The sequence below is a fragment of the Marmota monax genome, unplaced genomic scaffold (genome assembly GCF_021218885.2).
Source record: "Marmota monax isolate L192 unplaced genomic scaffold, Marmota_monax_Labrador192_F-V1.1 WCK01_AAM20220418_F8-fsc00076, whole genome shotgun sequence".
In the NCBI taxonomy this organism is placed as follows: Eukaryota; Metazoa; Chordata; class Mammalia; order Rodentia; family Sciuridae; genus Marmota; species Marmota monax.
The window spans coordinates 4,077,397-4,098,524 of NW_026692843.1; the positions used below are offsets into that span (position 1 = coordinate 4,077,397).

The window sequence follows — 21,128 nt, forward strand, 5'->3', positions numbered from 1 at the left end:
GGTCCCTATTCCAGGAGGCTCCAGCCCTGCCCAGGGTTGACTTGCCTGCTCTGAACACCAGTCTGATTTAGGGGCCAGCACCAGGCAGGGATGCGTCTGTCCACCTCCTTTTGAAGACAGAGTTTAGGATGCCAGGCCCCAGCTCTACATGGGTGCTGCCCAGGGTCACCTGGCACTAAACTGCCACCAGTGCTGTTGGGCGTGTTGGGTGCTGAGCTGCTCGCAGCAGTGTTGTTGACCTTGTTTTCAGATCTCCAAGCTGGGGGCAGGGGCCTGGCCTCTTCCTCAGGGTCACGTTCAAGGCGTGTGTATAATGCTCTGGTTCTTTCTACCCAGTCTCTCCTGAGTGGCCTGGTGTGAAATCTCTCCTTAGAGGTAGGCTGTGGGATGACTGTGCCCCGGGGCTACATCTGGCTCCACTGCCTTCTCCACCTCCCTCGCCATCGCCTCTCCCAGCAGATCAGAGCGGGGGCTGACTGAGGTTTGGACCATGTGTGTTGCTGGCACAGGCTAGGGTTTGTGAAACCCAAGGACAGGCAGATGGCCCTTTCATATGCAGCCCTGCAGGACACAGACAGGGTCCTGGCCCCCATCTGGTTGAGGGCATGGTCTGCATTTTCCTGGTTCCCAAGAGGACACTGCCCTTGGACCAACGTATTTCCAACTGACGACTAGACAAAGGGAATGAAACCACAAGCAGAGCGATTAATTTTTCCAAATTGACTTATTAAATGAATTCAATTAACTTATTAAGCTGCTCCTTGAAATCCTGAGGTCCTGTTTCAAGGGTGTATGGGATACAGGAAGCACTCTCGAGCTAGGTGATTTGGAGACATAGGAGTGACCAGGCTCATGCCTTGGCCTTTGATGCCATGGGCGAGGCCTGACACCTTGGTCATCTTGTTGGATGGAGAAGACCCAAAGCAGCTGAGAAAGCTGATGTTGTGTCTCTCCTGTTGATAGAATAAATCTGTACCTCCTGACATTTTGCAGAGGGCAAGACCATTTTGAAGAGGAACAAATGATGGTTTTCTTTCACTTAATTGCAAACCACCTGAGAAGAGGATATCCGTGATCTGGTTAAGTGGTTGTCACTGAGTACCTGTGAAGCCTGGCGGTGTTCATTAACAGGGGTGTGGGGTGTGGGGGTGAGGGTGTTTACCTCCCCCAGATCTGATTGGAGAGACAGACCTGTAGAGAAGCAACTCTGCAAGGTGGTGGGTGGTGAGGGGTTTAAGGAGAGTTTGGAGCAAGCATTTACTTCAGTTATGCCTGCAACACTTTTTGGTGCTGGAGAAAGACAGGCTTGAGTTAGGACTGGGGAAGGGTGCAGAATTAACGGCAGGCCTCTGTGGACAAGTGGGGTGTCCGAGGTAGAGGAGGAGGGTGTTCCCAGCAGAGGGGCAGCTTCTGGAGCACCTGGGAGGGAGAGGGATGGGGCAGGGTGCGTGGGGTGTGGTGAGATCGCACGGCAGGTTGAAGTCAGGTGGCCCAGGGCCTGGAAGGCTGAGCTGGAGCATTTAGCCCTCTTCAGACAGCCCAAGGCCAGGTGCAGTGTTGTGGATGGAGGCTTCAGGAAAGCCACTCTGGTGCTGGAGGCAAGAGGAGAGAGTCTGTGGGCCTCACAGATGGGTGGAGGAGAGTTGGCCAGGCAGTTGGGGGGGGCAGCCTGGAAGGGAGGACACGGGGTTCCAGGGCAGTTTACGGTGCCACCTTGAGCTTGCGAGAACTCTGCTGTAGGCCCCAGGGTTTCCATCTGCAAGGTGGATGATGGGCTGCCGGTGGACTTTCCATGTGAGAAGGGTCCAGTAGGCTTTTGTTTTGCCCTAAGGGGAGTTCCATGTCATCAAATACTTCAGCTGCACCGATTGAGAAGGCTGTACCATTTTTATCCTCTACTCTGTGAACATGATCAATTACATTGATTGATCAATTACATTTTGAGTATTAAACTAAATTTTTGTTTCTGGAATTTTCCTTGTGAGGGGGAAACTTCATTAGCAGGTGTTTCAGACCTGGGTGGCCCTTGGTGAATGCACAGGCATATTTGCCTGTCAGAGATCCCCAGACTGGATGTTGTGATTTTCAGGGAGCCATCAGGAGGGCCGTCCGAGGCTCTGAGGGGGCTGTTCTTGTTTTGAACTAAGTGCTGGGAAAAGGCTCTGCAGGGATGTGGGACCCTGGCCTTCATCCAGGCTGACTGTGGCTCTGCACAGTGTCAGAGATGGGTACATTCTGAGCTGCTAGAAACCCTGATTGAGGGAAACAGAACAAATCTCTAACCACCTCCTTGAATTAGTCTGAACATGCAAAGCTTGTTGGTCCATGAAATATATTTTGTGAATGTCAGCAAATGCTGTTATTTACCATCATTGTGATCATTACCATCAACATCACAATCATCACAGTCATTATCACCATCACCATCATCACCATCATCACCACCATCATCACCATCACCATCATCATCACCATTACCATCAACACCACATCATCACCATCATCACCATCATCACCATCACCATCAACATCACCATCATCACCATCACCTCACCATCATCACCATCATCACCATCACCATCAACATCACCATCATCACCATCATCACCACCATCATCACCATCACCATCAACATCACCATCATCACCACCATCATCACCATCATCACCATCACCATCAACATCACCATCATCACCACCACCATCGCCATCACCACCATTACCACCATCAGCATCATTAGCATCATTGCCATCACCACCATCATCACCATCACCATCAACATCACCATCATCACCATCACCATCACCATCATCACCATCATATCCATCATTATCACCTTAATATCTTAACCATCATCATGTCTTAACCATCGTCACTAACATCTTAACCATCATCGTATCTTCACCACAAAGAAATAGTCAAGCTCTCTTTGAGGAAACAGTCATCACCAGCAGCAGCATTTGTGGTGCCCCTGGAGTTGTATCAGCAGCAGGGGCAACAACCTCAACTCTAGTGTCATTCCGTCAGCATGATGAGCAGCACTGGTGCAGATGGAATTCTTCCTCCCTTCCTTATGGACAGGAGTCCTAGTTCTCTTCTGACATCACTGGACAGCTGTTTTAGGGTGATCAGGAGAGTGAGCAGAGGTGATGGCCTTGTCTTTCTAAACCTCGGATGCTCATAACCTGGATGAGGCAGAGACTAGAGTGATAATTCTTTATTTTTGGAAAAAGATGTGCATTGTCGCTCTGGGCTGCTGCAGCTGTTTACAAGGAGAGGAAAAGAGCCTGCCAGGAAGGCCCCTCATGAGTGGCTCGTCTCTGTGCCCTCTCCCACTCCACTTGTCACAGGTAGCATTCAAGCTTCTGCACTGGACTCTGCTGTCCAAGGTTGAGGTATCCACAGGGATGTATATTAGTAGCAGATAGTGTCCATCTGTAACTGAGCCGGTAAGCAAGGTAACTGGGTTTGAGAGAGAGGGGTGGTCTGCACTCACAGCCTGACCCCCAGAGGCAGGGGCTTGTGGGGGACGCGCACCCTGGTCTCTCCAGCCTCTAGCTGCTGCATTCCTTGGCTGCTTTCCCCTTCCTTGTAACACTTTGACTCATTTCCTCTCTGGACTCCATCTCTCCTGCGTCCCACTCGTGAGGACCTTTGTGATTACCTTTCTGGCAATTCCGAAAGGGACATCTTTAGAGGACGTTATTCTGTCTGCCACCCTCTTGTCAATGACTCTTACATTGTAGTCTCTTGGTTCACCCTTATATCTGGTCATTTAGTTGTTAACTTGAACACAGGGCCAGGGCTGCTTAGCCAGTGCCTCCGCCCTGACCCTGCTGTGAGACCTGGGGCCACATGCACACCCCTCTGGGGCGCTTTTCTCCTCCACTTACAAAATCATGGATCTTGAGGCTCGTTTCGTAGCTGAACTTGTGGTTTCTGAATCTGTGTGTGAGATTCCACTGTCCACTTCCGGGATAGGGATGGGATGGGCATTTGAATGTGAACGGCTCGGGAAGGGATGACGTGTGAGCTTCTCAGAGGCACACGTCCAAATGCATTTACGCTTGACAGCTGCCAGCACTTCTCATTTTATCTTACTTTATTATTTTTCACATCTGCTTTCCCCTTACCTATAGCAGAATACAAGCTGGTAGGCATGCTGGTAGGGGTGGTGGGCGTGTTATGGTTCCTGTGGGTTAAGGATATGGTTATGTTGAACCAGGGAGTCAGCATATGCTCTGGGCTTCCTTTACCTGGCATGGTTATTTCCTGAGTCACCATAAGATGCTAAATAAACTTAATAACTACTAATAACCATCTCTGTCAGTTGAGGACACTTACATTTTATGAATTTGGGGGAAAGATAGGAAACTACCTGAGAAAAATGGATTTTTTAATACATATATGATTTTTTTTGGAGATTTTTAAAGAATTTTTAAGACCGTGTCCTTGCCTTGACTTTTAAAAAAGGACTCTGGAAGCTAAAAAAGTCCTTATAGCAGGAAAAACAAAATACCTACAAATACAAGAACCATCACCATTAGTGAAGTATTTTCTGTGCCCCATTGTACCCTTTAAGATGCAAAATGCACCCACAATTCTGAGTTGGGTGTCATGGTCCTTATTTAACAGACTGAGAAACTGGAGATAGATGGGTAGTCACATGCAGGCGGCTCCCCAGGTGTTCAGAGGTACGGGGTCTCCTGCTCAACTTGTCGGTCTCTAGAGACTGTGAATGTGGGGCTCCTGGAGGCTGCACAGCCTGCAAGTCTAGCCTGCCTCTGCAGCCCAGGGCAGCTCGGTTCCTTGAGGCCACACCCTGGAGGCTGCGCGGGGTCCTGTCCTCAGAGGTGGAGGCATGCAAGATTGAAAGTCTTGTAAAAATAAGTCTTTTATTTTAGTTGGGGAGACTGGTGCATACAGATCAAGATACGAAGGGGTGAAGTGGGGTGTGTGCTGGGGCTGCTCAGAGGAGCAGAGTTGAAAGAGCAAGCAAATTCAGGGCCTGGTATTGTGGACGAGGTGCACCCTGTGGGCAAGGGAGGTCTGTGCTGGTGCACACAGGGCTGCAGGCTGGCCCCTCCAGGGAAGCGGGCTTGGAAGGCAGGTGAGGGAGGTGTTAGGAGAGGACATGGCATATTCCTCAGGAATAAAAGGGAATGAAGTCCTGATACCAGATTTTACTCAGGGCACCCTTGAGAGCATCATGCCAAGTGACAGAAGTCAGATGCACTGGGCAGATGCTGTGGGGTTCCACTTGTGAGCTGTCAGATTCATGGGGACCCAAAGTAGATTAGAGGTCGCAGGCTGGGAGGGAGAATGGAGAATGCGTGGGGTTTCTGTTTGGAGAGACAGAAGCGTTTTGGAAACAGGTAGGGGAGATGGTTGTACGACATTGTGAATGTACTTAATGTCACTGGATCGTACATTTAGCAGTGGTTCAAGTGGCAAATTTTGCATCACATAACACTTCGTGCCATTAAAAATAAATGATCCTGGTCGTCTGGTGTGATGGGAGTTAGCAACGTCTCCATACCAGGGCCTTGGCTTGGTGTGGAGGAAGAGGTCCCTTTGTGGGTGTCAGAGAGGATGAGGCGAAGACTGACTGTGATTCAATTTGACAAGCAAACAGCATTAAAAACAAGCACAGATAACCGAGAGTAGTTGACCCCTCCTCCATTAACACATTTCCCCCCTTTTCTCCACAGCGTTTTATAACTACGACGCCAGAGGAGCCGATGAGCTTTCTTTGCAGATCGGAGACACGGTGCACATCCTAGAGACCTATGAAGGTGTGTTATTTTGCTGTCTTTTCTCTTGCTGTTTTGGACAGTTGAATACTTTTTCAGTCCCTATGACCAAATACGTATGTCATCACATTCTGTTTTTGTGATTTTTTTTTTTATAGGTGGCTGTTGTTTTATAGGTGGCTGTTGTTGGGGGTAAAGGTATTGGGGCAGCTCTCCTTTTTAAAATAAGATCAACCTAAAACTAAAAATCCCCATTTTTAACATCTAAAAAAAACCCCATGGGCACCTTAGTTTGCAAGTGGATGTAAATCGTGGCTGTTCATAGCCGACCACTTGATTAAAAAAACCAGCTCTAAGATATTTCAGTGTTTGGTCTGTTGCTTTGATGTGTTGGTGTGAACTGTGAAGTTTTAATGCTGTCACTATTTCTCATTCTCTTTCCTTTTTCTTTTTATCTGTGACCCCCACCTTCTCAGGGGTGAGCAGATTGTCACAGCTCTGTGGGATGCAGTCCAGGGAAGCAGTCGTTACAGTCATTCACTAAAGACCCTGTGGTCATAGTGTCTTTCCGGCATCCTTGTTAATTTTCAGGCAGTTGGTTTTCATATTTAGTGTTTTGCAAATTATTTGAGCAGACCATCTTCATTTTATGCTGTGCTTATCATCGCATAGAAGGGAAGAGATGATGGGCTGGCCGTTTTCTTTATTTTTTTGCAGTGCTGGGCTTGGAACCCAGGGCTTCACGCATACTAGGCGAACAGATGCTCTCCCGCTGAGCCCCACCCCCAGCCCTGGGCTTGGTTTTTTTAACCACTGCTGCAATCTGGATGTTAAGATTGTGTTTTCCTGTTGTTGGGTTCATTTTCTGCTTGAAGGGGTGATTCCCATACAGCATGCGAATAAAAAGAACTGATTAAGATGGATCATTTAAATAACCAAATTGCTTTTAGACCAGCTTTAGCTAAACCCTTCCAAATGGGAGAGGGAATCGTAGACATCCCATAGCAATCAACAAATTGAACATCCAGCTCAGTCTTCACAATCCACTTTGCACAAGAATGAGCTGCGCTAGACTTGTGTGTATCAGGTGAGCCGTGCCTGGCTCAGGTGTCCTTGGGGACACCTCTGAGACACACAGATGCATTAAAACAGGCATGGCTGTGGCCCTCTCTCTTTCCCCTTCTGATGCGTGCTGACTTAAAACTTATTCTGTTTGCACGTCTTACCCTGAAAGTCCTATCTCAATTTTTTTGTATATGTGTTAGGGGTGTATGGCTGGGAACAGTTGTCGCTCTGCAGAACAGAGCTGTTTCTTAAGTGAATCGGTAGTTGTGAGGGGCACTGGCTGCTTGTTTCCAATGTTGACAGCTGACAGTTGGATTTCCTTATCTATTCTCGGTACATATTGCCTGTGGCTTAGAGGAAACAGAGAAATTAAGTAGAGGTTAGGGATCAACCCTTTCATCTCAGACTGAAGGGAAATGCTCTGATATCTTCTTTATTTTTGCCGCTGGTCAGTTGAACTTGAAATCGTGGGTAATAAACTGGGCTGTGACATCATTCCTGAGTAGTTAACGATTTCCTGCAGGGCCCCAGATGTAGGGACTTCAGTGTCTTGTTCCTTGCTTAGGAACAAGAATGCACTCTTTAAACAGGGCCCTCCTTAGACGTCAGCTGTCCTTGGGATGCACTTCCAGGTCATCTGAGAGTGAGTGGCCTTTGGCTCTTTGGCCGACACTGCGAGGGGCTCTTCACGGAGCCTTCCTCTCAGGCTGGACCAGCCCTCTAAAACATTTCAGTCTTCATAGACTCTGACATGAAATGGATTTCCCTCCCTTGACAGCTAATGGCTTGGTTTTGATCAGTCTGATCAGAGAGATCCATTTAGGGAATTAGATGCAAATTTGAGAAACTTGGTGACGGCGTCAAGTAGAAGTGGACTGGTTATTTCCATTGTTTTCCTCGTGTTCTGTCTACGATTCATGGTCCGTCTTACAGCTTGTTCTCCCAGCCCCTGCTTTTACTCTAAGAAAAGTTTTCTGCCTTTCTCTGTGATCCCTTCCGGTGGGCCAGGCTTGTTCCCAGGATGTAGCTTCAGATGGCTCCCCCGCAGGGACTTGCTTTCCACGGTCACTCTTGATTAAATAAGGTTCTGAGAACACGTTTGCCTTCAGGTTGTGGTTAATTGCTCTTTCTCAGGCTCTGCCAGGCCTGGAGCCCAGAGCACAGAAAAGACACTGCCAGGCCCCTGTGGAGGGGGAGGAGCTTGCGGCATCCAGGGACAACCTGATGCCAGGTCAAGTGACTCTGGTGTGGCCATGACAGTTCTGCTGTCTGCTCATTTCCATGAGGGTCCCCAGGGGCTGAAGGCCTTACCTGGGAGAAGCTGCAGGCATCACTTATAGAGATCAGGAAATAGTCCTTTTGGTTCAGCCACAACATTAAAATTTTAAAAGTGTTAATGACTATTATATTTTATTCCAAAATGACCTGCTATTTTCCTGTGCTGGACTGTGGCCTCCCTGAGTCCAGGGACTGTGTTTTGCCCAGATTTGCCTGTCTCTTGGGTAAGTCTCTTTTTGACCAGTTGCTTGCCTCCGTGGAGGCTGCTGCAAGCCCTGTGAGTTCTGCTAGCTAAGACTCTCCTACCCCAGCCTCCTCCCTGCTTTGCAAGAAGGAGGTCACAGTGTCCCATCCCCTCATTCTCCAGGTGACATTCTCTCCCTGTCGGACTGACTGCAGTCTTGCAGGCTGGTTTGTGGTTTGGCCCCTGCCTGTCTGAGGGGCTTTCTGGGTCTGAGCTCATGGAGGACAGAGGTTGGGTCCATCCGTTTCTGCGTTTGTGCACCGAGGAAACTTCTGACACATAGTTCAGTTAGATGAGGGAATAATGCTTCAAATACCTGGGGAAGCCAACTGTAGGCCTGCACTTTGCTTAGGAAGCCCATTTAAAAGGAAACTAGCATCTGTTGACATTAAGTGATGCAAGATCCCTCCTTGTCCTCACGGTGTGCTCCCCCTGCCCCTCCAAGAAACAATTTTGCTCTGTTTGAAGGGGTCTTGTTTACCCGAGTCCTCGCCCTATTGGGGGTGTGTTGAGGGTAGATGAACGTAGCCTCAGCTCTCCTTCTGCCTCTAGAAGGGGCTCCCCTCCTCCCAGTGTAGCTCCAGCTGCTTTGCCAACGCCCTCCCAGTCGTGGGTGCTCAGATGGCCGCTCTGCCAGCCGCCCTGGGTCCTGAGCCGTGAACACACCTGTCTGTCCCGCGGATGTCTTTGGGCTGTGTTTCCTGAGGTGGTTGCTGGTCTCCTTCAGTGGGGACCCTCCCTTTAGGTGCACTGGGCCTGCTGCTCCCTTGCTGGCAGCTGTAATCTACATTCCCTGCTGTGTTGTTCTTACCACTCTTGATAACTGTGTAGCAGTGCTTTTTAAAAAAGCTTTTGATTCATTTTTTTTAATTTTAAATTTTTAAATTTTTTTGGTACCAGAGTTTGAACCCAGGGGCACTCAGCCATTGAGCCACATCTCCAGCCCTTTTTATTTTTTTATTTTGAGACAGGGTCTTGTTGAGTTGCTTAGGGCCTCGATAAGTTACTGAAGCTGGCCTTGAATTTGTGATCCTCCTGCCTCAGCCTCCTGAGCTGCTGGGATTATAGGCATGCACCACCGCACCCAGCTTAAGTTGTCCTTTCTTGTTAGTGAGTTTGAGCATCTCTCAAATGCGTAAGTCTTTAGGCTTCTTCTTTATGCATTGTTTCTACAATTTGCTCTTATTTTTATTTGGTTGCTGCTTTCTTCTTTCCTCTGTGAAATTTCCTTATCCTTATTAATCCTTTGTCAGTTTCAGAAAACAATGGACATATTAGTGTTGAAATGCAGGAAGGACATAATAACAGGGTAAAGGACAGTCCTCCAAATTGAGCAAATGCAGTTTGAACAGCTCATTAGGTTCACCTTCTCTCCTCTTGCACTTTGCTGTCTGTGGACACTGTCACTGGTGGCACTGACTCGGGGCTGGGGTGTCTGAAACCTCTGGACTCCACTGTGGCTATCAGGAGGTAACCCTTCAGATACGCGCCTGATGTCTGGACACTTACTATCTGCAGTGCCCCCTGCTCAGGCTGGGGTTTCTGTCATTTCTTAATGTTTTGCCTATCTTAATACCATCACTTTTTGGTTCCCAAAGCGCCTTCCCCCCTGGTTGTTAAAATTGCTTCTTTTTGAGATGGGGCAGAGGGTAATTGCTGCTGCGTTTGCCTGTTCCCAGATCTGTCTGGGCTTCTCTCTCATGCCTGGACGTCCTTGGTATCTAGGTTTGGCTTTTTGATAATGTATACAACTCGGCGTTTGGTGAATCCCTGTGAATTTACCCAGCTTACACATTTTCCAAGTGTTGTCTGCCACTCTCCAAAGAGGTCCTTTGCCTCCTGTGGGGCAGGGTTGGGTCTGTCTCTGAGCTTTGGGTTTGCTTTCCAGAGGTAAGTTTGCCTGGAGGGACTGCAGAATGTTTGGGTAGGAAAACACCCACCTGACTTCAGGGTATGGTACAGTGGTCAGGAGACGGTTACAGGCCGTGGACCCCTGTCATTCACAGAGTCTGCGGGAGGTACTGGGTGGGGTCAGGTCTGTCTGCTGGTGAAGTGACTGCTTTCAGTGTTTGATATAAATAGGGAGTCCTTCCCTTGTTTACTTTCTCTCTTTCTGGAGAAAAGGGAAATTGAGTCCAGGCAACCCCCAGGGGGTAGGTGGGCCTCTGCTGGACCACACTTCCTGCTGCAGTCTGGCCACAGAAGCGCTTTGTGAGATCATGGCTGCCCCAGGGCATGGCTCCTCCTGTGGAGAGGGAGGAAGTTGGTTCTCAATAGGTTTTCTGTGCAGTGCAGCTCTTGATGATCTGAGGGTGCTGGTATGTGCATTTGAACCCTGATTCAAGGCAGGCGGTGGGGAGAAGGGTCAGTGCATACATAAGGAGCCTACTAGGGACTTGTGGCTGAAAGGACAGCTTCCTCTTGGAACTGGGCTCCTTAGCTTCAGCTTGCTGCCCAGGGCAAGGTGAGGCAAGTGGAGATAAAGGTCTGGCCTGCCTACTGGACCTCAGGGCCTTAGGGTGTCGAATTCTGGGCTGATGGCCCTCAGGGAGGTGTCCAACCCTGAGGCTGCTGCTGGCCCGGTGGCTCCTCCTATTACTAACACTCCACTCTGTCTGTGCAGGGTGGTACCGAGGCTACACCTTGAGGAAGAAGTCCAAGAAGGTAAGTCCTTTTCATTATAGGTAGTGCTCGGTGTGGGAGGAAATCAGTTCCATCTCATCTGGGCCTGGGTCGTACTTGCATGTCTTCTTTTCTGAATTTAAACAGTACATGGATGGAAAGGTCAGCTACCTTGAATGCTTTCCTCCTGGGCAGCCTGTGGATGGAGGAATGGCTGCTTCCTTTTCTGGGGGAGGTGCTGGGTGGGACCCGGTTGGCCTGTTGTCCTCAGGTAGTGGGAACCCTCTTGTCTTGGTGAGGTTGGCCTCCTGCGTAGGCAGCGCAGGCCAGGGAACGAGCTGAGAGAGCGACTTTGGAGAGACCCAGGCTGCCAGCAGCTTCCGGCCTCACTTCAGCCTCGACAAGGGAGCAGCTTGCGAGGCTCAGGCTTGCCTTTCCTCTTGCACTGGATGATTTGTATACCACTCAGGTTGAGTAACAAAAAGCTGCTTTTTAGGGCTGTTTGCTTGCCCGAGTCTCTGAATATCTGAAACTAAAACATGTAATTAGACCTCAGATCACTCCCAGCCACAATTCCGTGGCTTTAGCATTCTTAGCTTTGCAAAACCTAATTATGGCTCTTCGGTTTGACTCTCTGATGTCGCGATTTTGAAGCACCGTCCATTCGAAGCTGTACTTAGGCGCCCATGCTAACTTATATGTTTTAAGGTCTAATTACATTGGACGATGGTTTGTGCCCTTCTTGGAGTTGGCCTCCCTCATCTCCATCTTGGGCTGGGCTTTCTTCCCACTGTGGTCCTGAGCCTTTAGACAGGTTTTGGAAGTTCTGCTCTGCCTTCCCCGGAGGCCTGAGCCAGGCCATGCTGACCACATCTGAAGCTGCTCATCCTCTCACACCACAGTTACTTGGGAGGGGTGCAGGTTGGTCCTCAGGGCAGCCTTCTCTGGCATACCATGTTTAGGTTCTAACAGAGAGTCACTCGAAGGAGTAGTGGACAGCTGAACCTCCAAATTGGAAGGACCTCTGCACTCGGCCCTGCTGGGCTCAGACTGGGCTGTAAGTGTCCTGAGCCCCAGAGTTGGGAACAGACAGATTTCAACCTTGCGGTAGAAGAGTCCTCAAGGATGTTCTCTTTTCCCATCAATTTCTCTTGTGTTTTGATGGAGGAGTATTCTTGCAGAGGAAACCCTGAGTTTCTTCTGGAGCACCACAGTTGAAGATGGCGGTAATGAAGACCTGAGGATTGGGGACTGACCCCCCCCCCCTCCCTGCCTTGCCCGCACAGAGGACGAAGCTGCAGCCTCCTGTGCTGCCCAGGGACTCTTTGTTTTCCTTGGTGCTTGTGTGGCACTTGGCTTTTGGGACCACCTCACCCAGTTTAGGGTCTCTCCCATTCCCCGGTGCCTCCTGGACCACAGTACTCCTGCACCAGAGCCCTCATTGGCAGAGGAGCAAATGGAAGCCTTGCAGAGCTTTAGTTTTGCCTCATTCCCAGAAGCAGGGAAGGGACGTGACCCTTAGAAATCTTGACTCTCAGTGTTCTGCAGGCCGGTCCCGAGTGCCCTAGACCAAGTTGCTCATTTTCAACCCCTAGGTGTGCCCAGCCTCATCTGGATGTTGCCCTTCCTCTGGCTTCACTACTGGGTGGGTTTGCTGAGACCGAAGGGATCTCTGCCTGTGCACTGCCAGGGCTGGGGGTGGCTCCTTTGCTTTTGTACCCTCATTTGAACACATTGGCATCTTGGAAAGATGTCCCTTTGACCATGCTGGAACTTAGTGGTGTCTGGGATACCTGGGACTTGGCTGGCTCAAGCTGTGTTGGGTCTCTTGGTCCTTCATGTGGCTCGGTCTCTGACTTCTTGCCTGACTCTTTTATTCTTGTGATAACATTTCCTTATATTCAGTCCAGCCACTGTCCCTGTAGGCAGGAGGAGCAGGGAACCCTGGTCAGCCCTTTCTGTGCCCCATGCCCTTCTGATCAAAATTGCCAGTCTGGTTTTGGATCTTGTATTGATTCTTTGGGGGCAGATGCAGGGAGGACCCCGTGAGAAGCTCCTGTTCCTGCCACAGAACACTGACTGGGCTTCTGCTCTGTGCTCCAGATCTCACACAGGAAGTGCTTGCTGGCTTGTGCTGCCCGAGACCCCAGCCCCGTGGCCCCGTTGCACGTCTTCCCCGTGCTCACCTCTGCTCCGCTTCAGCAAGGGTCAGGGAGAGGACCACAGCTCTTGATAAAGCTCCTCCTGGCACTTTTCAGACTGTGTCTGACACCAGTGTCCTGTTAAGAAATCACCTCCCTGGTGCCCAGTCCTGTGGGTTGTGTGTGTGTGTTGCACTTTGGAGATGGAGCGTGGTGTACAGCATGAGCTAGCGTGCTCCCCCGGCTGCTGTGCATATGGGACCATGTTCATTCCCCTTTATTTTACCACTGGTCCCTCTGTTTGGAGATTTTTGAGAAAGTTCCAATGGGTGTAGAGCAGGGGTCAGTGCATAAGTGGCAAGCCATGATATAAACCAAATTCTGATGACAATCTTATTATTTTGAAAGGGGGAAATCTTCCTCAACCATCATCACCAGCTGGCCTTTGGCTTGCCTATGGCAAGATCAGCAGCGGAAAAGGGAGCAACTTATGGAGAAAATGAGAAGTGAAATTTTTCCTTTGCAAACACATTGTCTCTGTTTCTTCTAAGACATCTGTGGACTCTTTGAAATACAAGCTGATTGCGTTGCTGTTTTTCACACTTTGTGTTCTCTCTGATGTGTTGTATGTCAGGCTTAGCATAAAACTTGCAAAATTAATAGTGACCCAGCTATCCGGACTCCCACCTTTGCAGGGCTGTTGTTTGATTTGCATGCACTGTTCATGTTGATAATGAAAACTTTTTTTTTCCCTCAAAGGGTATATTTCCTGCTTCATATATTCATCTTAAAGAAGCAATAGTTGAAGGAAAAGGGTGAGTTTTTTCTCGATGTTTAAATGAAGAATTGCAATTACTTGTGGTGCAGCTGCTGAACAGTCAGCTGGGTAGCACTCGGGGGTAAGACCACCTGTATGACTGACGCCAGTAATTCAGGAGTTGAGGGGGCAGAAAGGGAATCCATGATTTAGAGTGCAGTACCATGTTGCTTTGAGCCTTCAGAGTCTGAGGTCACCAGCACAACTGCAGGCCTTCTCCTTGAACCTGGGTCTCTGCTTCCCTGTGAGCTACCCGTTCGGCAGACTCCACAGCCCTGCCCCCTCCCACTCAGCTCGGAGTCCATTTTTTCTGGAAGGGTTAGCATGCTGTAATACAAATGGAGTTTAGGGGGTAGCAGCAGTTGTTAAATTGGGACACGTATGAATTTGCATTTCATCTCATTATGATCTGTGCTTCCTGGAGGTCATCACACTGATGCATATGGTCATTAAAGGGACATTTGTGGAGCAGGAACCCATTCAGAAGGAATGGCAAATGAACAGCCAGGTGTGAATTCGGAAGAAGGAGCATTAAAATGTTTTCTTTTTTTGGTCTCTGCTACATCTTCACACTCAGTTAAATATGTAAATTATAAAATTACTAATCATATGATTACTGCATAATGACATCTCTCTGGCTGATTACAAAATTGCCTTTCCAAGCACTGTACTTTTAACATACGAAAGGGCTGTTCGGGTTCTCTAGTTCCATGATGCATAATTAGAATGAAGAAAATAATTTAGAGGCATGAATGGTGATGACCTGCAATAGGGAGAGTTTTTTTTTCTTTTTTTCTTTTTTAGAGATAAAATGTTTTGTATGCAAAGTTCTAAGGGGAAGAAAAAGAAAGTTTTGAAATTGTTATATCCTCTTACAGAAATAACTGAATAATGTGGGCATTTAATGTACTTTATACCTGTGTTGAATCCTTGTCAGCTTGATTGATTAATATTTTTTCAAAGCATTCTGATGCCTATAAAGGAATATACGTGAGATGTAATTATGAATCACTCTAATAAAGTGATCAGTCATTGCCTTGATTCTCGCTGAGGGGAGCCACGCCCTCCCAGGCAGGCAGGGGCACTGTGTTCCTCCTGTCCTGGGTCTCCTGGTCTCAGGTGCTCCAGTGAGGTCAGCAGATGGAGATGTGAGATGCGTGGTGTGCAGACCGTTGTCCTGCTGGTGCTTTGCTTCTGGACGCTCCACGCTCCTGACCCGCTGGGCTGTCCACCTGCTCCCTCTGCAAAGGGCCTGGTGTCCTCGGGCTTGCCGGGGTGGTGCCTCCTCTCCTCCTGAAGCTGCAGACATCCACCCTCCCTTCTGTGCTCCCTCCTTCTTCCTGGTGCGGGCCGCTCTCCCCCACTACTGCCCACTGCTGCTGCCTCTGTGCTGTCCAGTTTCAGGCTCCTGTCCCTCTGCAGGCTCTTCTCTGAGGATCTCTGTGGTTGGTGTCTCTTTCTGGCACAGTCCCTGCTGGTTCTCTCTCTTACATGATCTCTCTCTCGCTTGGCCTCTCTCTTCTCTCAGGATATGGCCTTCTTCCACTTTTGGACATCCCAAATGACTGACATATGCCTGCTGTCACCAATTCTTTTTTTCCCCCATAAAACAGCACTTCTCGCTATCCTCTCCCTTTGCACTGTCGTGGTGACCTGTGTGCCCTCACTTCCGGGCCTGGTGTCACTCTAGCGTTGGACACTGTGGCCACCACTCCATGTAATGCCCCGTGGTGGTGCTGAGGGCCTCCTGGCCCCTTTCTGCGGTTCCCCTGACTGCTCCCCGTGCTGTTCCCCCTTCCTTCCCTGCCCGCCGCTGTACGGTGCTGTCCTTGGCCTTCTGGGACTTCTCTGTTGCTTCTTGCTTGTGACATGGCCTCTTGTCCTCACACCTGGTCCCTCAGGCTCAGCTTGGGACCTCCATGCCTGACCTTTCTCTTGATATCTTGCTTTTGTGTAAGAACAAGTGCCCAGGAAGAATCACCACCATTGGCTGAGCATCTGCTCTGCCTCATCCATTTTTAAAAATATTTTCTATTTTGAGTTGACTAATAAAAATTGCATCCAGTTATGATGTACAACATGATGTTTTGAAATATGTATTTGTGATGTAATGGCTAAGTCAGGCGATTAACATGCACTACCTCCCGTTCTTGTTTATTTGTGGTGAGAAGACCTTGGATCTGCTCCCTGGGTTATTTTCCGGTGTAGGAAGTGTCCTTGCTGACTTAGTCACCGGGTTGTATGGCAGAGCTCTCGGACGTTCTCCCCACTCCACTAGAAGCCCGTGGCCTTTTGCCAGCCCCTCCCACCGTCCACTCCTGGTGGGCCATTCATTCTCACCGGTGCTCTGCTCTGACCTCTCCTCGGTCTGACCACGCCTATAGGCAGCGTCACTGGGGTTGTGCATTCTGTCCTGTAGGGGTCCTGCTTCCTGGCGGGCACAGCAAGATCAAGTGCACTAGTGTCAGTTGGCACGTTCGCCGAGGGGACATCAGGTGTATGGAAAGGGAGGAAAGAAGCAGGGACCAGAACGGAGACAGGAACCTGGCTCATTAATTGACACCCTGGCCGCAAGGACTTGGTCTGTGTGACTGAGTGCCAGGCTTCCAGTAGTGTGAGAAGAGCCCCCAGACTCTGGCAGCCCAGACGTTGCCAGTGTGTGCCCAGTGCGGCAGACGTCACCCTCCCCTGCAGGCCATGCAAATGGCACTGTAGACCCTTGAGAACCACATACGTATCAACCTCCCTGGGCCCTTGGTGACAGGCTCAGTGGGGTTGTCTTGGCAGTCACATCTCAGTAGATCTGGTGGTGTCCTGTCACGGGAGGTCCTCAGCTGCAGTGTTGTGTGGTGGGGGTGGCCTGGCACACAGCTCCTCCTCATGCATTAGGTCTGGGTCTCCCCATGAGGACAGTATTCCTTTGGGACTCACTGTCTCTTGCTTTGGAAGACCCCCCCACTAATAAGCCATTGCATACTGAACCCCAGTCATGAGCCAAGTTAGGTCTCTCCAGTGGCCTGGGCACGTAATCAAGGACACGGGGGACCTATGGTAGTGCCCTGAACCTTCCCCCTGACTGGCTTCTGGTCTGTTCAGGATACACAGAGTGCTCCTGGGCCCTGGTACCCTAATATACAAGCCATAGCTTTAGCCCTACCCAGTCCCAGCCTGTGAGCATAGTGCCAGCTCTGAGAACTGCCCAGAAAACGAAGGCTGCTTTGATTGCCAAAAAGAAGATGCAGACGTGGACAGAGTTAGACATAAGCCAAGGGCTATCTTTCAGGGTGGAGGGAAAAGGTAAAAAGCTTGTCAGGCTCGGGACTGGATGGAGTACCCAAGGACATGTGAACGCTGTGACCTGGCTCGCACTTCACCAAGGACAACCGCTTCCTGCATGTCACTCGAGTTTTATGCATGATGGAAATGTGAAACAACCTTAACCCAAACCGCATGCAAGGGCCACGTGGACGGGTGGTAATTTACCGCTTCTCTAAGATAGATGGGGCCGTGCTATGAGTGTGCTCTCCACTTCCAGACCCTCACATTCTGAAGGCTTTTAATGGAGATCATTCTCATTCTTCATCTTGCTTTGACGTGCAGGTAGATAGCTGACGTGCAGGAAAATACACGGACACTCTCAGGCTCTGTGCAAACCATGCTTAACGTTCTTGGGTGTATTTATATGTGTGAACAGGTTTGCTGGTATATTGTCTTTCTCTTTGTTTAAATGTTGAACTCGGGCCTGGACTGGTACAGCGTACAGTGGTTGATGAACCTTGGAATCAGCCTCTTTTCCTTCTTTCATCCCAGGCAACATGAGACGGTCATCCCGGGTGACCTCCCGCTCATTCAGGAGGTCACCACGACGCTTCGCGAGTGGTCCACCATCTGGAGGCAGCTCTATGTGGTGAGAAGACATGACATTAAACTTAAAAACCAAGAGTGGTGTTTCTGGACCTTTCTGCATCCTGAGAACCTCAGGGACAGGATCTTACATAGAGAGGGCAGAGAAAGCCTCCTGCCCCCTGATCTGACTGCTGTTGGGGGCCGTGTGCCCTTTGATCTGCACACTTGGGGAGCAGTGGGAGGCTATCAAGCGAGGGGCCGTGGACTCCCCCTGCCTCCTGTGCAAAGGGGATGTGGTTGCTCTCCGGCCCTCGGACCAGGCAATCTGAGTTTATGTTATCTCCGAGTTTTTGTTTTGATCAAGAAACTAAAGTCTACTTTGAGACTGAAATAGGTGCTTTTTGATGGATGCCGTAGAGGGTGACTTTGGGTGGTGCCTCTTATTGATTAAGATTTGTCATATTTTTGCTGTGGGGAGTGTTTTGTATTCTATCTTGGTGTGCAGTTGTCCAGTTGTGCTGATCACAGGAGAAGTCTTATTAATGCAGAGGTTGGAGTTCTGGCATCTACATTTCATATTCCCTCAGGGCATTTCTTTGCACACAGATTCATATTTGCAGAAGGTTGGCTTTTGTTAAGCCTGTATTTCTATTCAGAGTGTTGATTTCTCATATGCTAATGTTATTACCACCAAGCAAGCGCTCTGGGAGGAAGTCAGTGCGTTAATTTCTCAGGAACATAGAAAACTTCCTAAAGTCCCACAGCTGCTCCTTGGGCAGCTTGTTGTTCTTGATTATACAGTGGTTTCCTATAAATGCACTGTAATAAGCAGTTGCAGTAATTGTTCATCAAATGTACTCAAAAACCTAAAAGCGTAAAGTTAGCCATGAATGTTTTGTGTAAATCTGAAGCAATTTCATAGTCGGTGTTTCATGTTCAACTTAGCAATTTTTAAACAAAAATATGGCAACAAAATAAACAGGAGTCGGTACTGACTCGTGCGTGAGTGGACCCGGTTCTAGCTGCCCCAGAGTGGGCATTGCTGACCATCACCTTGGTTTCCTTTCACATTTTTAGAGTTTACCTCTGGTGGACTCGCATGGTTCAGTTTGTGCAAAGTGAAGCAAAAGATGCTTATACTATTTTTATAAGCATTTTCTCTCTTCTTTGTGGTTGTAGATAAGTCAGCAAAGTATTAAGGATTTTAGAGAGTTGATAGGACAAGGAGAACTAGTCAGAGGGAAGGGAACACAGTTTACAATAAATTTGGAATTTTGACTATTTAGTTTTCATTTAAGAAATTAAAATTAGATAATGTGAAGAATAGCTCATGAGACGTAAGATAGCTCATTAGGTGTCTGGTGGATGGGTGGGTGGTGGGGCCCTTAGAACCTGTTAGAAAGTAGGTCAGGTTCTAGAATCAGTAGGGTTAGTGGTTCAGATAAATGAAGACATATTTTAAAACACAGCTATGTCCATATTTTGGTTTTTCAAAGGGACCATGGGGATTAAAATATTAAATTAGGCCCCACCAAGACCTCTTTCCATGGAAAGAACCACTGGGTCATTTTTCCTGTGGGTAATCCCTAAGCCCCTTGATGAATTGTAATCCTGCAATTGCAAATGTTGCTTTTTTTTGTACCATTAATCCTCGCAGAATATATAGAAAGTGGTAAGAAGCATGAATTTTGTGTCTTATTTGCATTTTCCTTTGGGCATAAGTGCTCTGAGAGCTTGTGAATGAGATTTGGTGTCTTGCAGAAGCTCCTGTATGTGTGTGCAGGGCACCAGGGGCCCAGTGCGGCTCAGCTGATGGACAGGCCTGGGGGTCCAATTCCTCAGGGTGCTGGGAAGGGCGCAGGGTGCAGGGCATTCTGAAGAGTATGCAGTACTCAGCGGGAGTGTGGAGCTGTAGATCCAGGGTCATTCAGAGGGAGCTTTCTGCCTCGCCCATCCACTGCCCCCGGTAGAGGCTTGAGGTCATTGTCCAGTTCCTGCTGGCTAGCCTCTTGACCCAGTGGTACCTACTCAGGAATGTTGGGTGAAATCTTGGGGCTTGTGCATTCCTTCTTATTTTTTAACATTTAATTTCCATAGGGATCAAATTCTATGTGATGTGCTCCATTTCATGCTAAAAACACTTTTTAATTTAACATTAATAGATCCCATGTTGTATTTGAAAAAATTTCCATGGAATATGATCTCCAGAATGTTATTTTGTACCCAGAATGCTATGGTTCACCTTATTTTTTCCCATGTAGCAAGATAACAGGGAGATGTTCCGCAGCGTTCGGCACATGATCTATGACCTTATTGAGTGGCGATCACAGATTCTTTCTGGAACTCTGCCCCAGGATGAGCTCAAAGAACTCAAGAAGAAAGTCACCGCCAAAATTGATTATGGAAACAGGTTTGTTTGTTTGAAAGATGATTTCATGCTTAAATTACCCAATATAATAGCATAACCATAAGCCTTGAGAACACCAAGATTACATTTTATCATGAAGCAAAATTTCTAACATCCGAATCATGGCATGGTTTTCATTTAGAAAAGAATGAAGTATTTTCTATTAGGTTCTGAAAGTCAGTAGTGTGCTGAGTCATCCTTGAAACTGTTCTCTCCATTCCCCCACTGGAGGGGCAAAGGCGCTGAGAAGCCTGTCACTATTCTGGCGAGACCCCAGTGATTTCTCCAACATGCAAGTCTTACTCTTGGCTTAGTATCTGACTTTGTGTCCAGAAGTGAGGGGACCTGGTGCAATAAGAAGCACCCTGTGTCCTGTGGTTCTGAGGGCAGGGATGGACGTTAGGGTGCCTTGTTCCCTGGGGAAGCATGCCCACTTTCACAAACAGAAATGTGACCCTGCTGGGTTTGAATTCAGGTGAACACAGATAATTGCTTCTTTTACAGAGGGGTTTTGTGGGAGCTCTGTCTGTGCCAGGTACACTTGAATGGCTTTAGCAGTGACTGCTCAGGACCTTCAGAGAGCATGTGCTGGTGGTAGCAAGAGTCCTCAGCTGCTGCCAGGTGCAGGGCTGCTGGGATCCCAATTCTCAAGGTCTGTAAGCAGAATGAGGCCGTGTCCTTTCCCACCTGATAACTATTTTGTTGTTTATGTAATGTCAAAGCTACAGAAAGTCTTTAAAATGCTCTGGTCACCTGGTTCCCAAGTGCTTTTCATATCTGCATTACATGGAGAGGTTCTGAAAAGAGAATCCCGGGACTTGTTCCTTAAGATTCTGTTTTCTGATGTCTGCGTTATTGTCTGAGTGTGTCTGATGTGTGTCTGAGTGTGCACTATGTCTGTGGCTGTAGTGTCTGTGTGTACATTTGTTGTCCTTGGCCCTGTGTCTGAGTGTAC

At 48.6% G+C, this 21,128-nt stretch overlaps 1 protein-coding gene across 2 annotated transcripts in view; it reads left to right on the forward strand.

The window, feature by feature from the left end:
- The window catches only part of Dock1 (dedicator of cytokinesis 1), a 446,698-nt gene that overhangs the window by 40,664 nt on the left and 384,906 nt on the right, over window positions 1-21,128 (forward strand). For both annotated transcript variants that reach the window (XM_046448858.2, XM_046448859.2), the window contains exons 2-6: window positions 5,712-5,795; window positions 10,964-11,004; window positions 13,863-13,918; window positions 17,731-17,827; window positions 20,028-20,176. In XM_046448858.2, coding sequence (XP_046304814.1) covers window positions 5,712-5,795; window positions 10,964-11,004; window positions 13,863-13,918; window positions 17,731-17,827; window positions 20,028-20,176 — 427 coding nt within the window. The remainder of the gene's footprint in view (window positions 1-5,711; window positions 5,796-10,963; window positions 11,005-13,862; window positions 13,919-17,730; window positions 17,828-20,027; window positions 20,177-21,128) is intronic.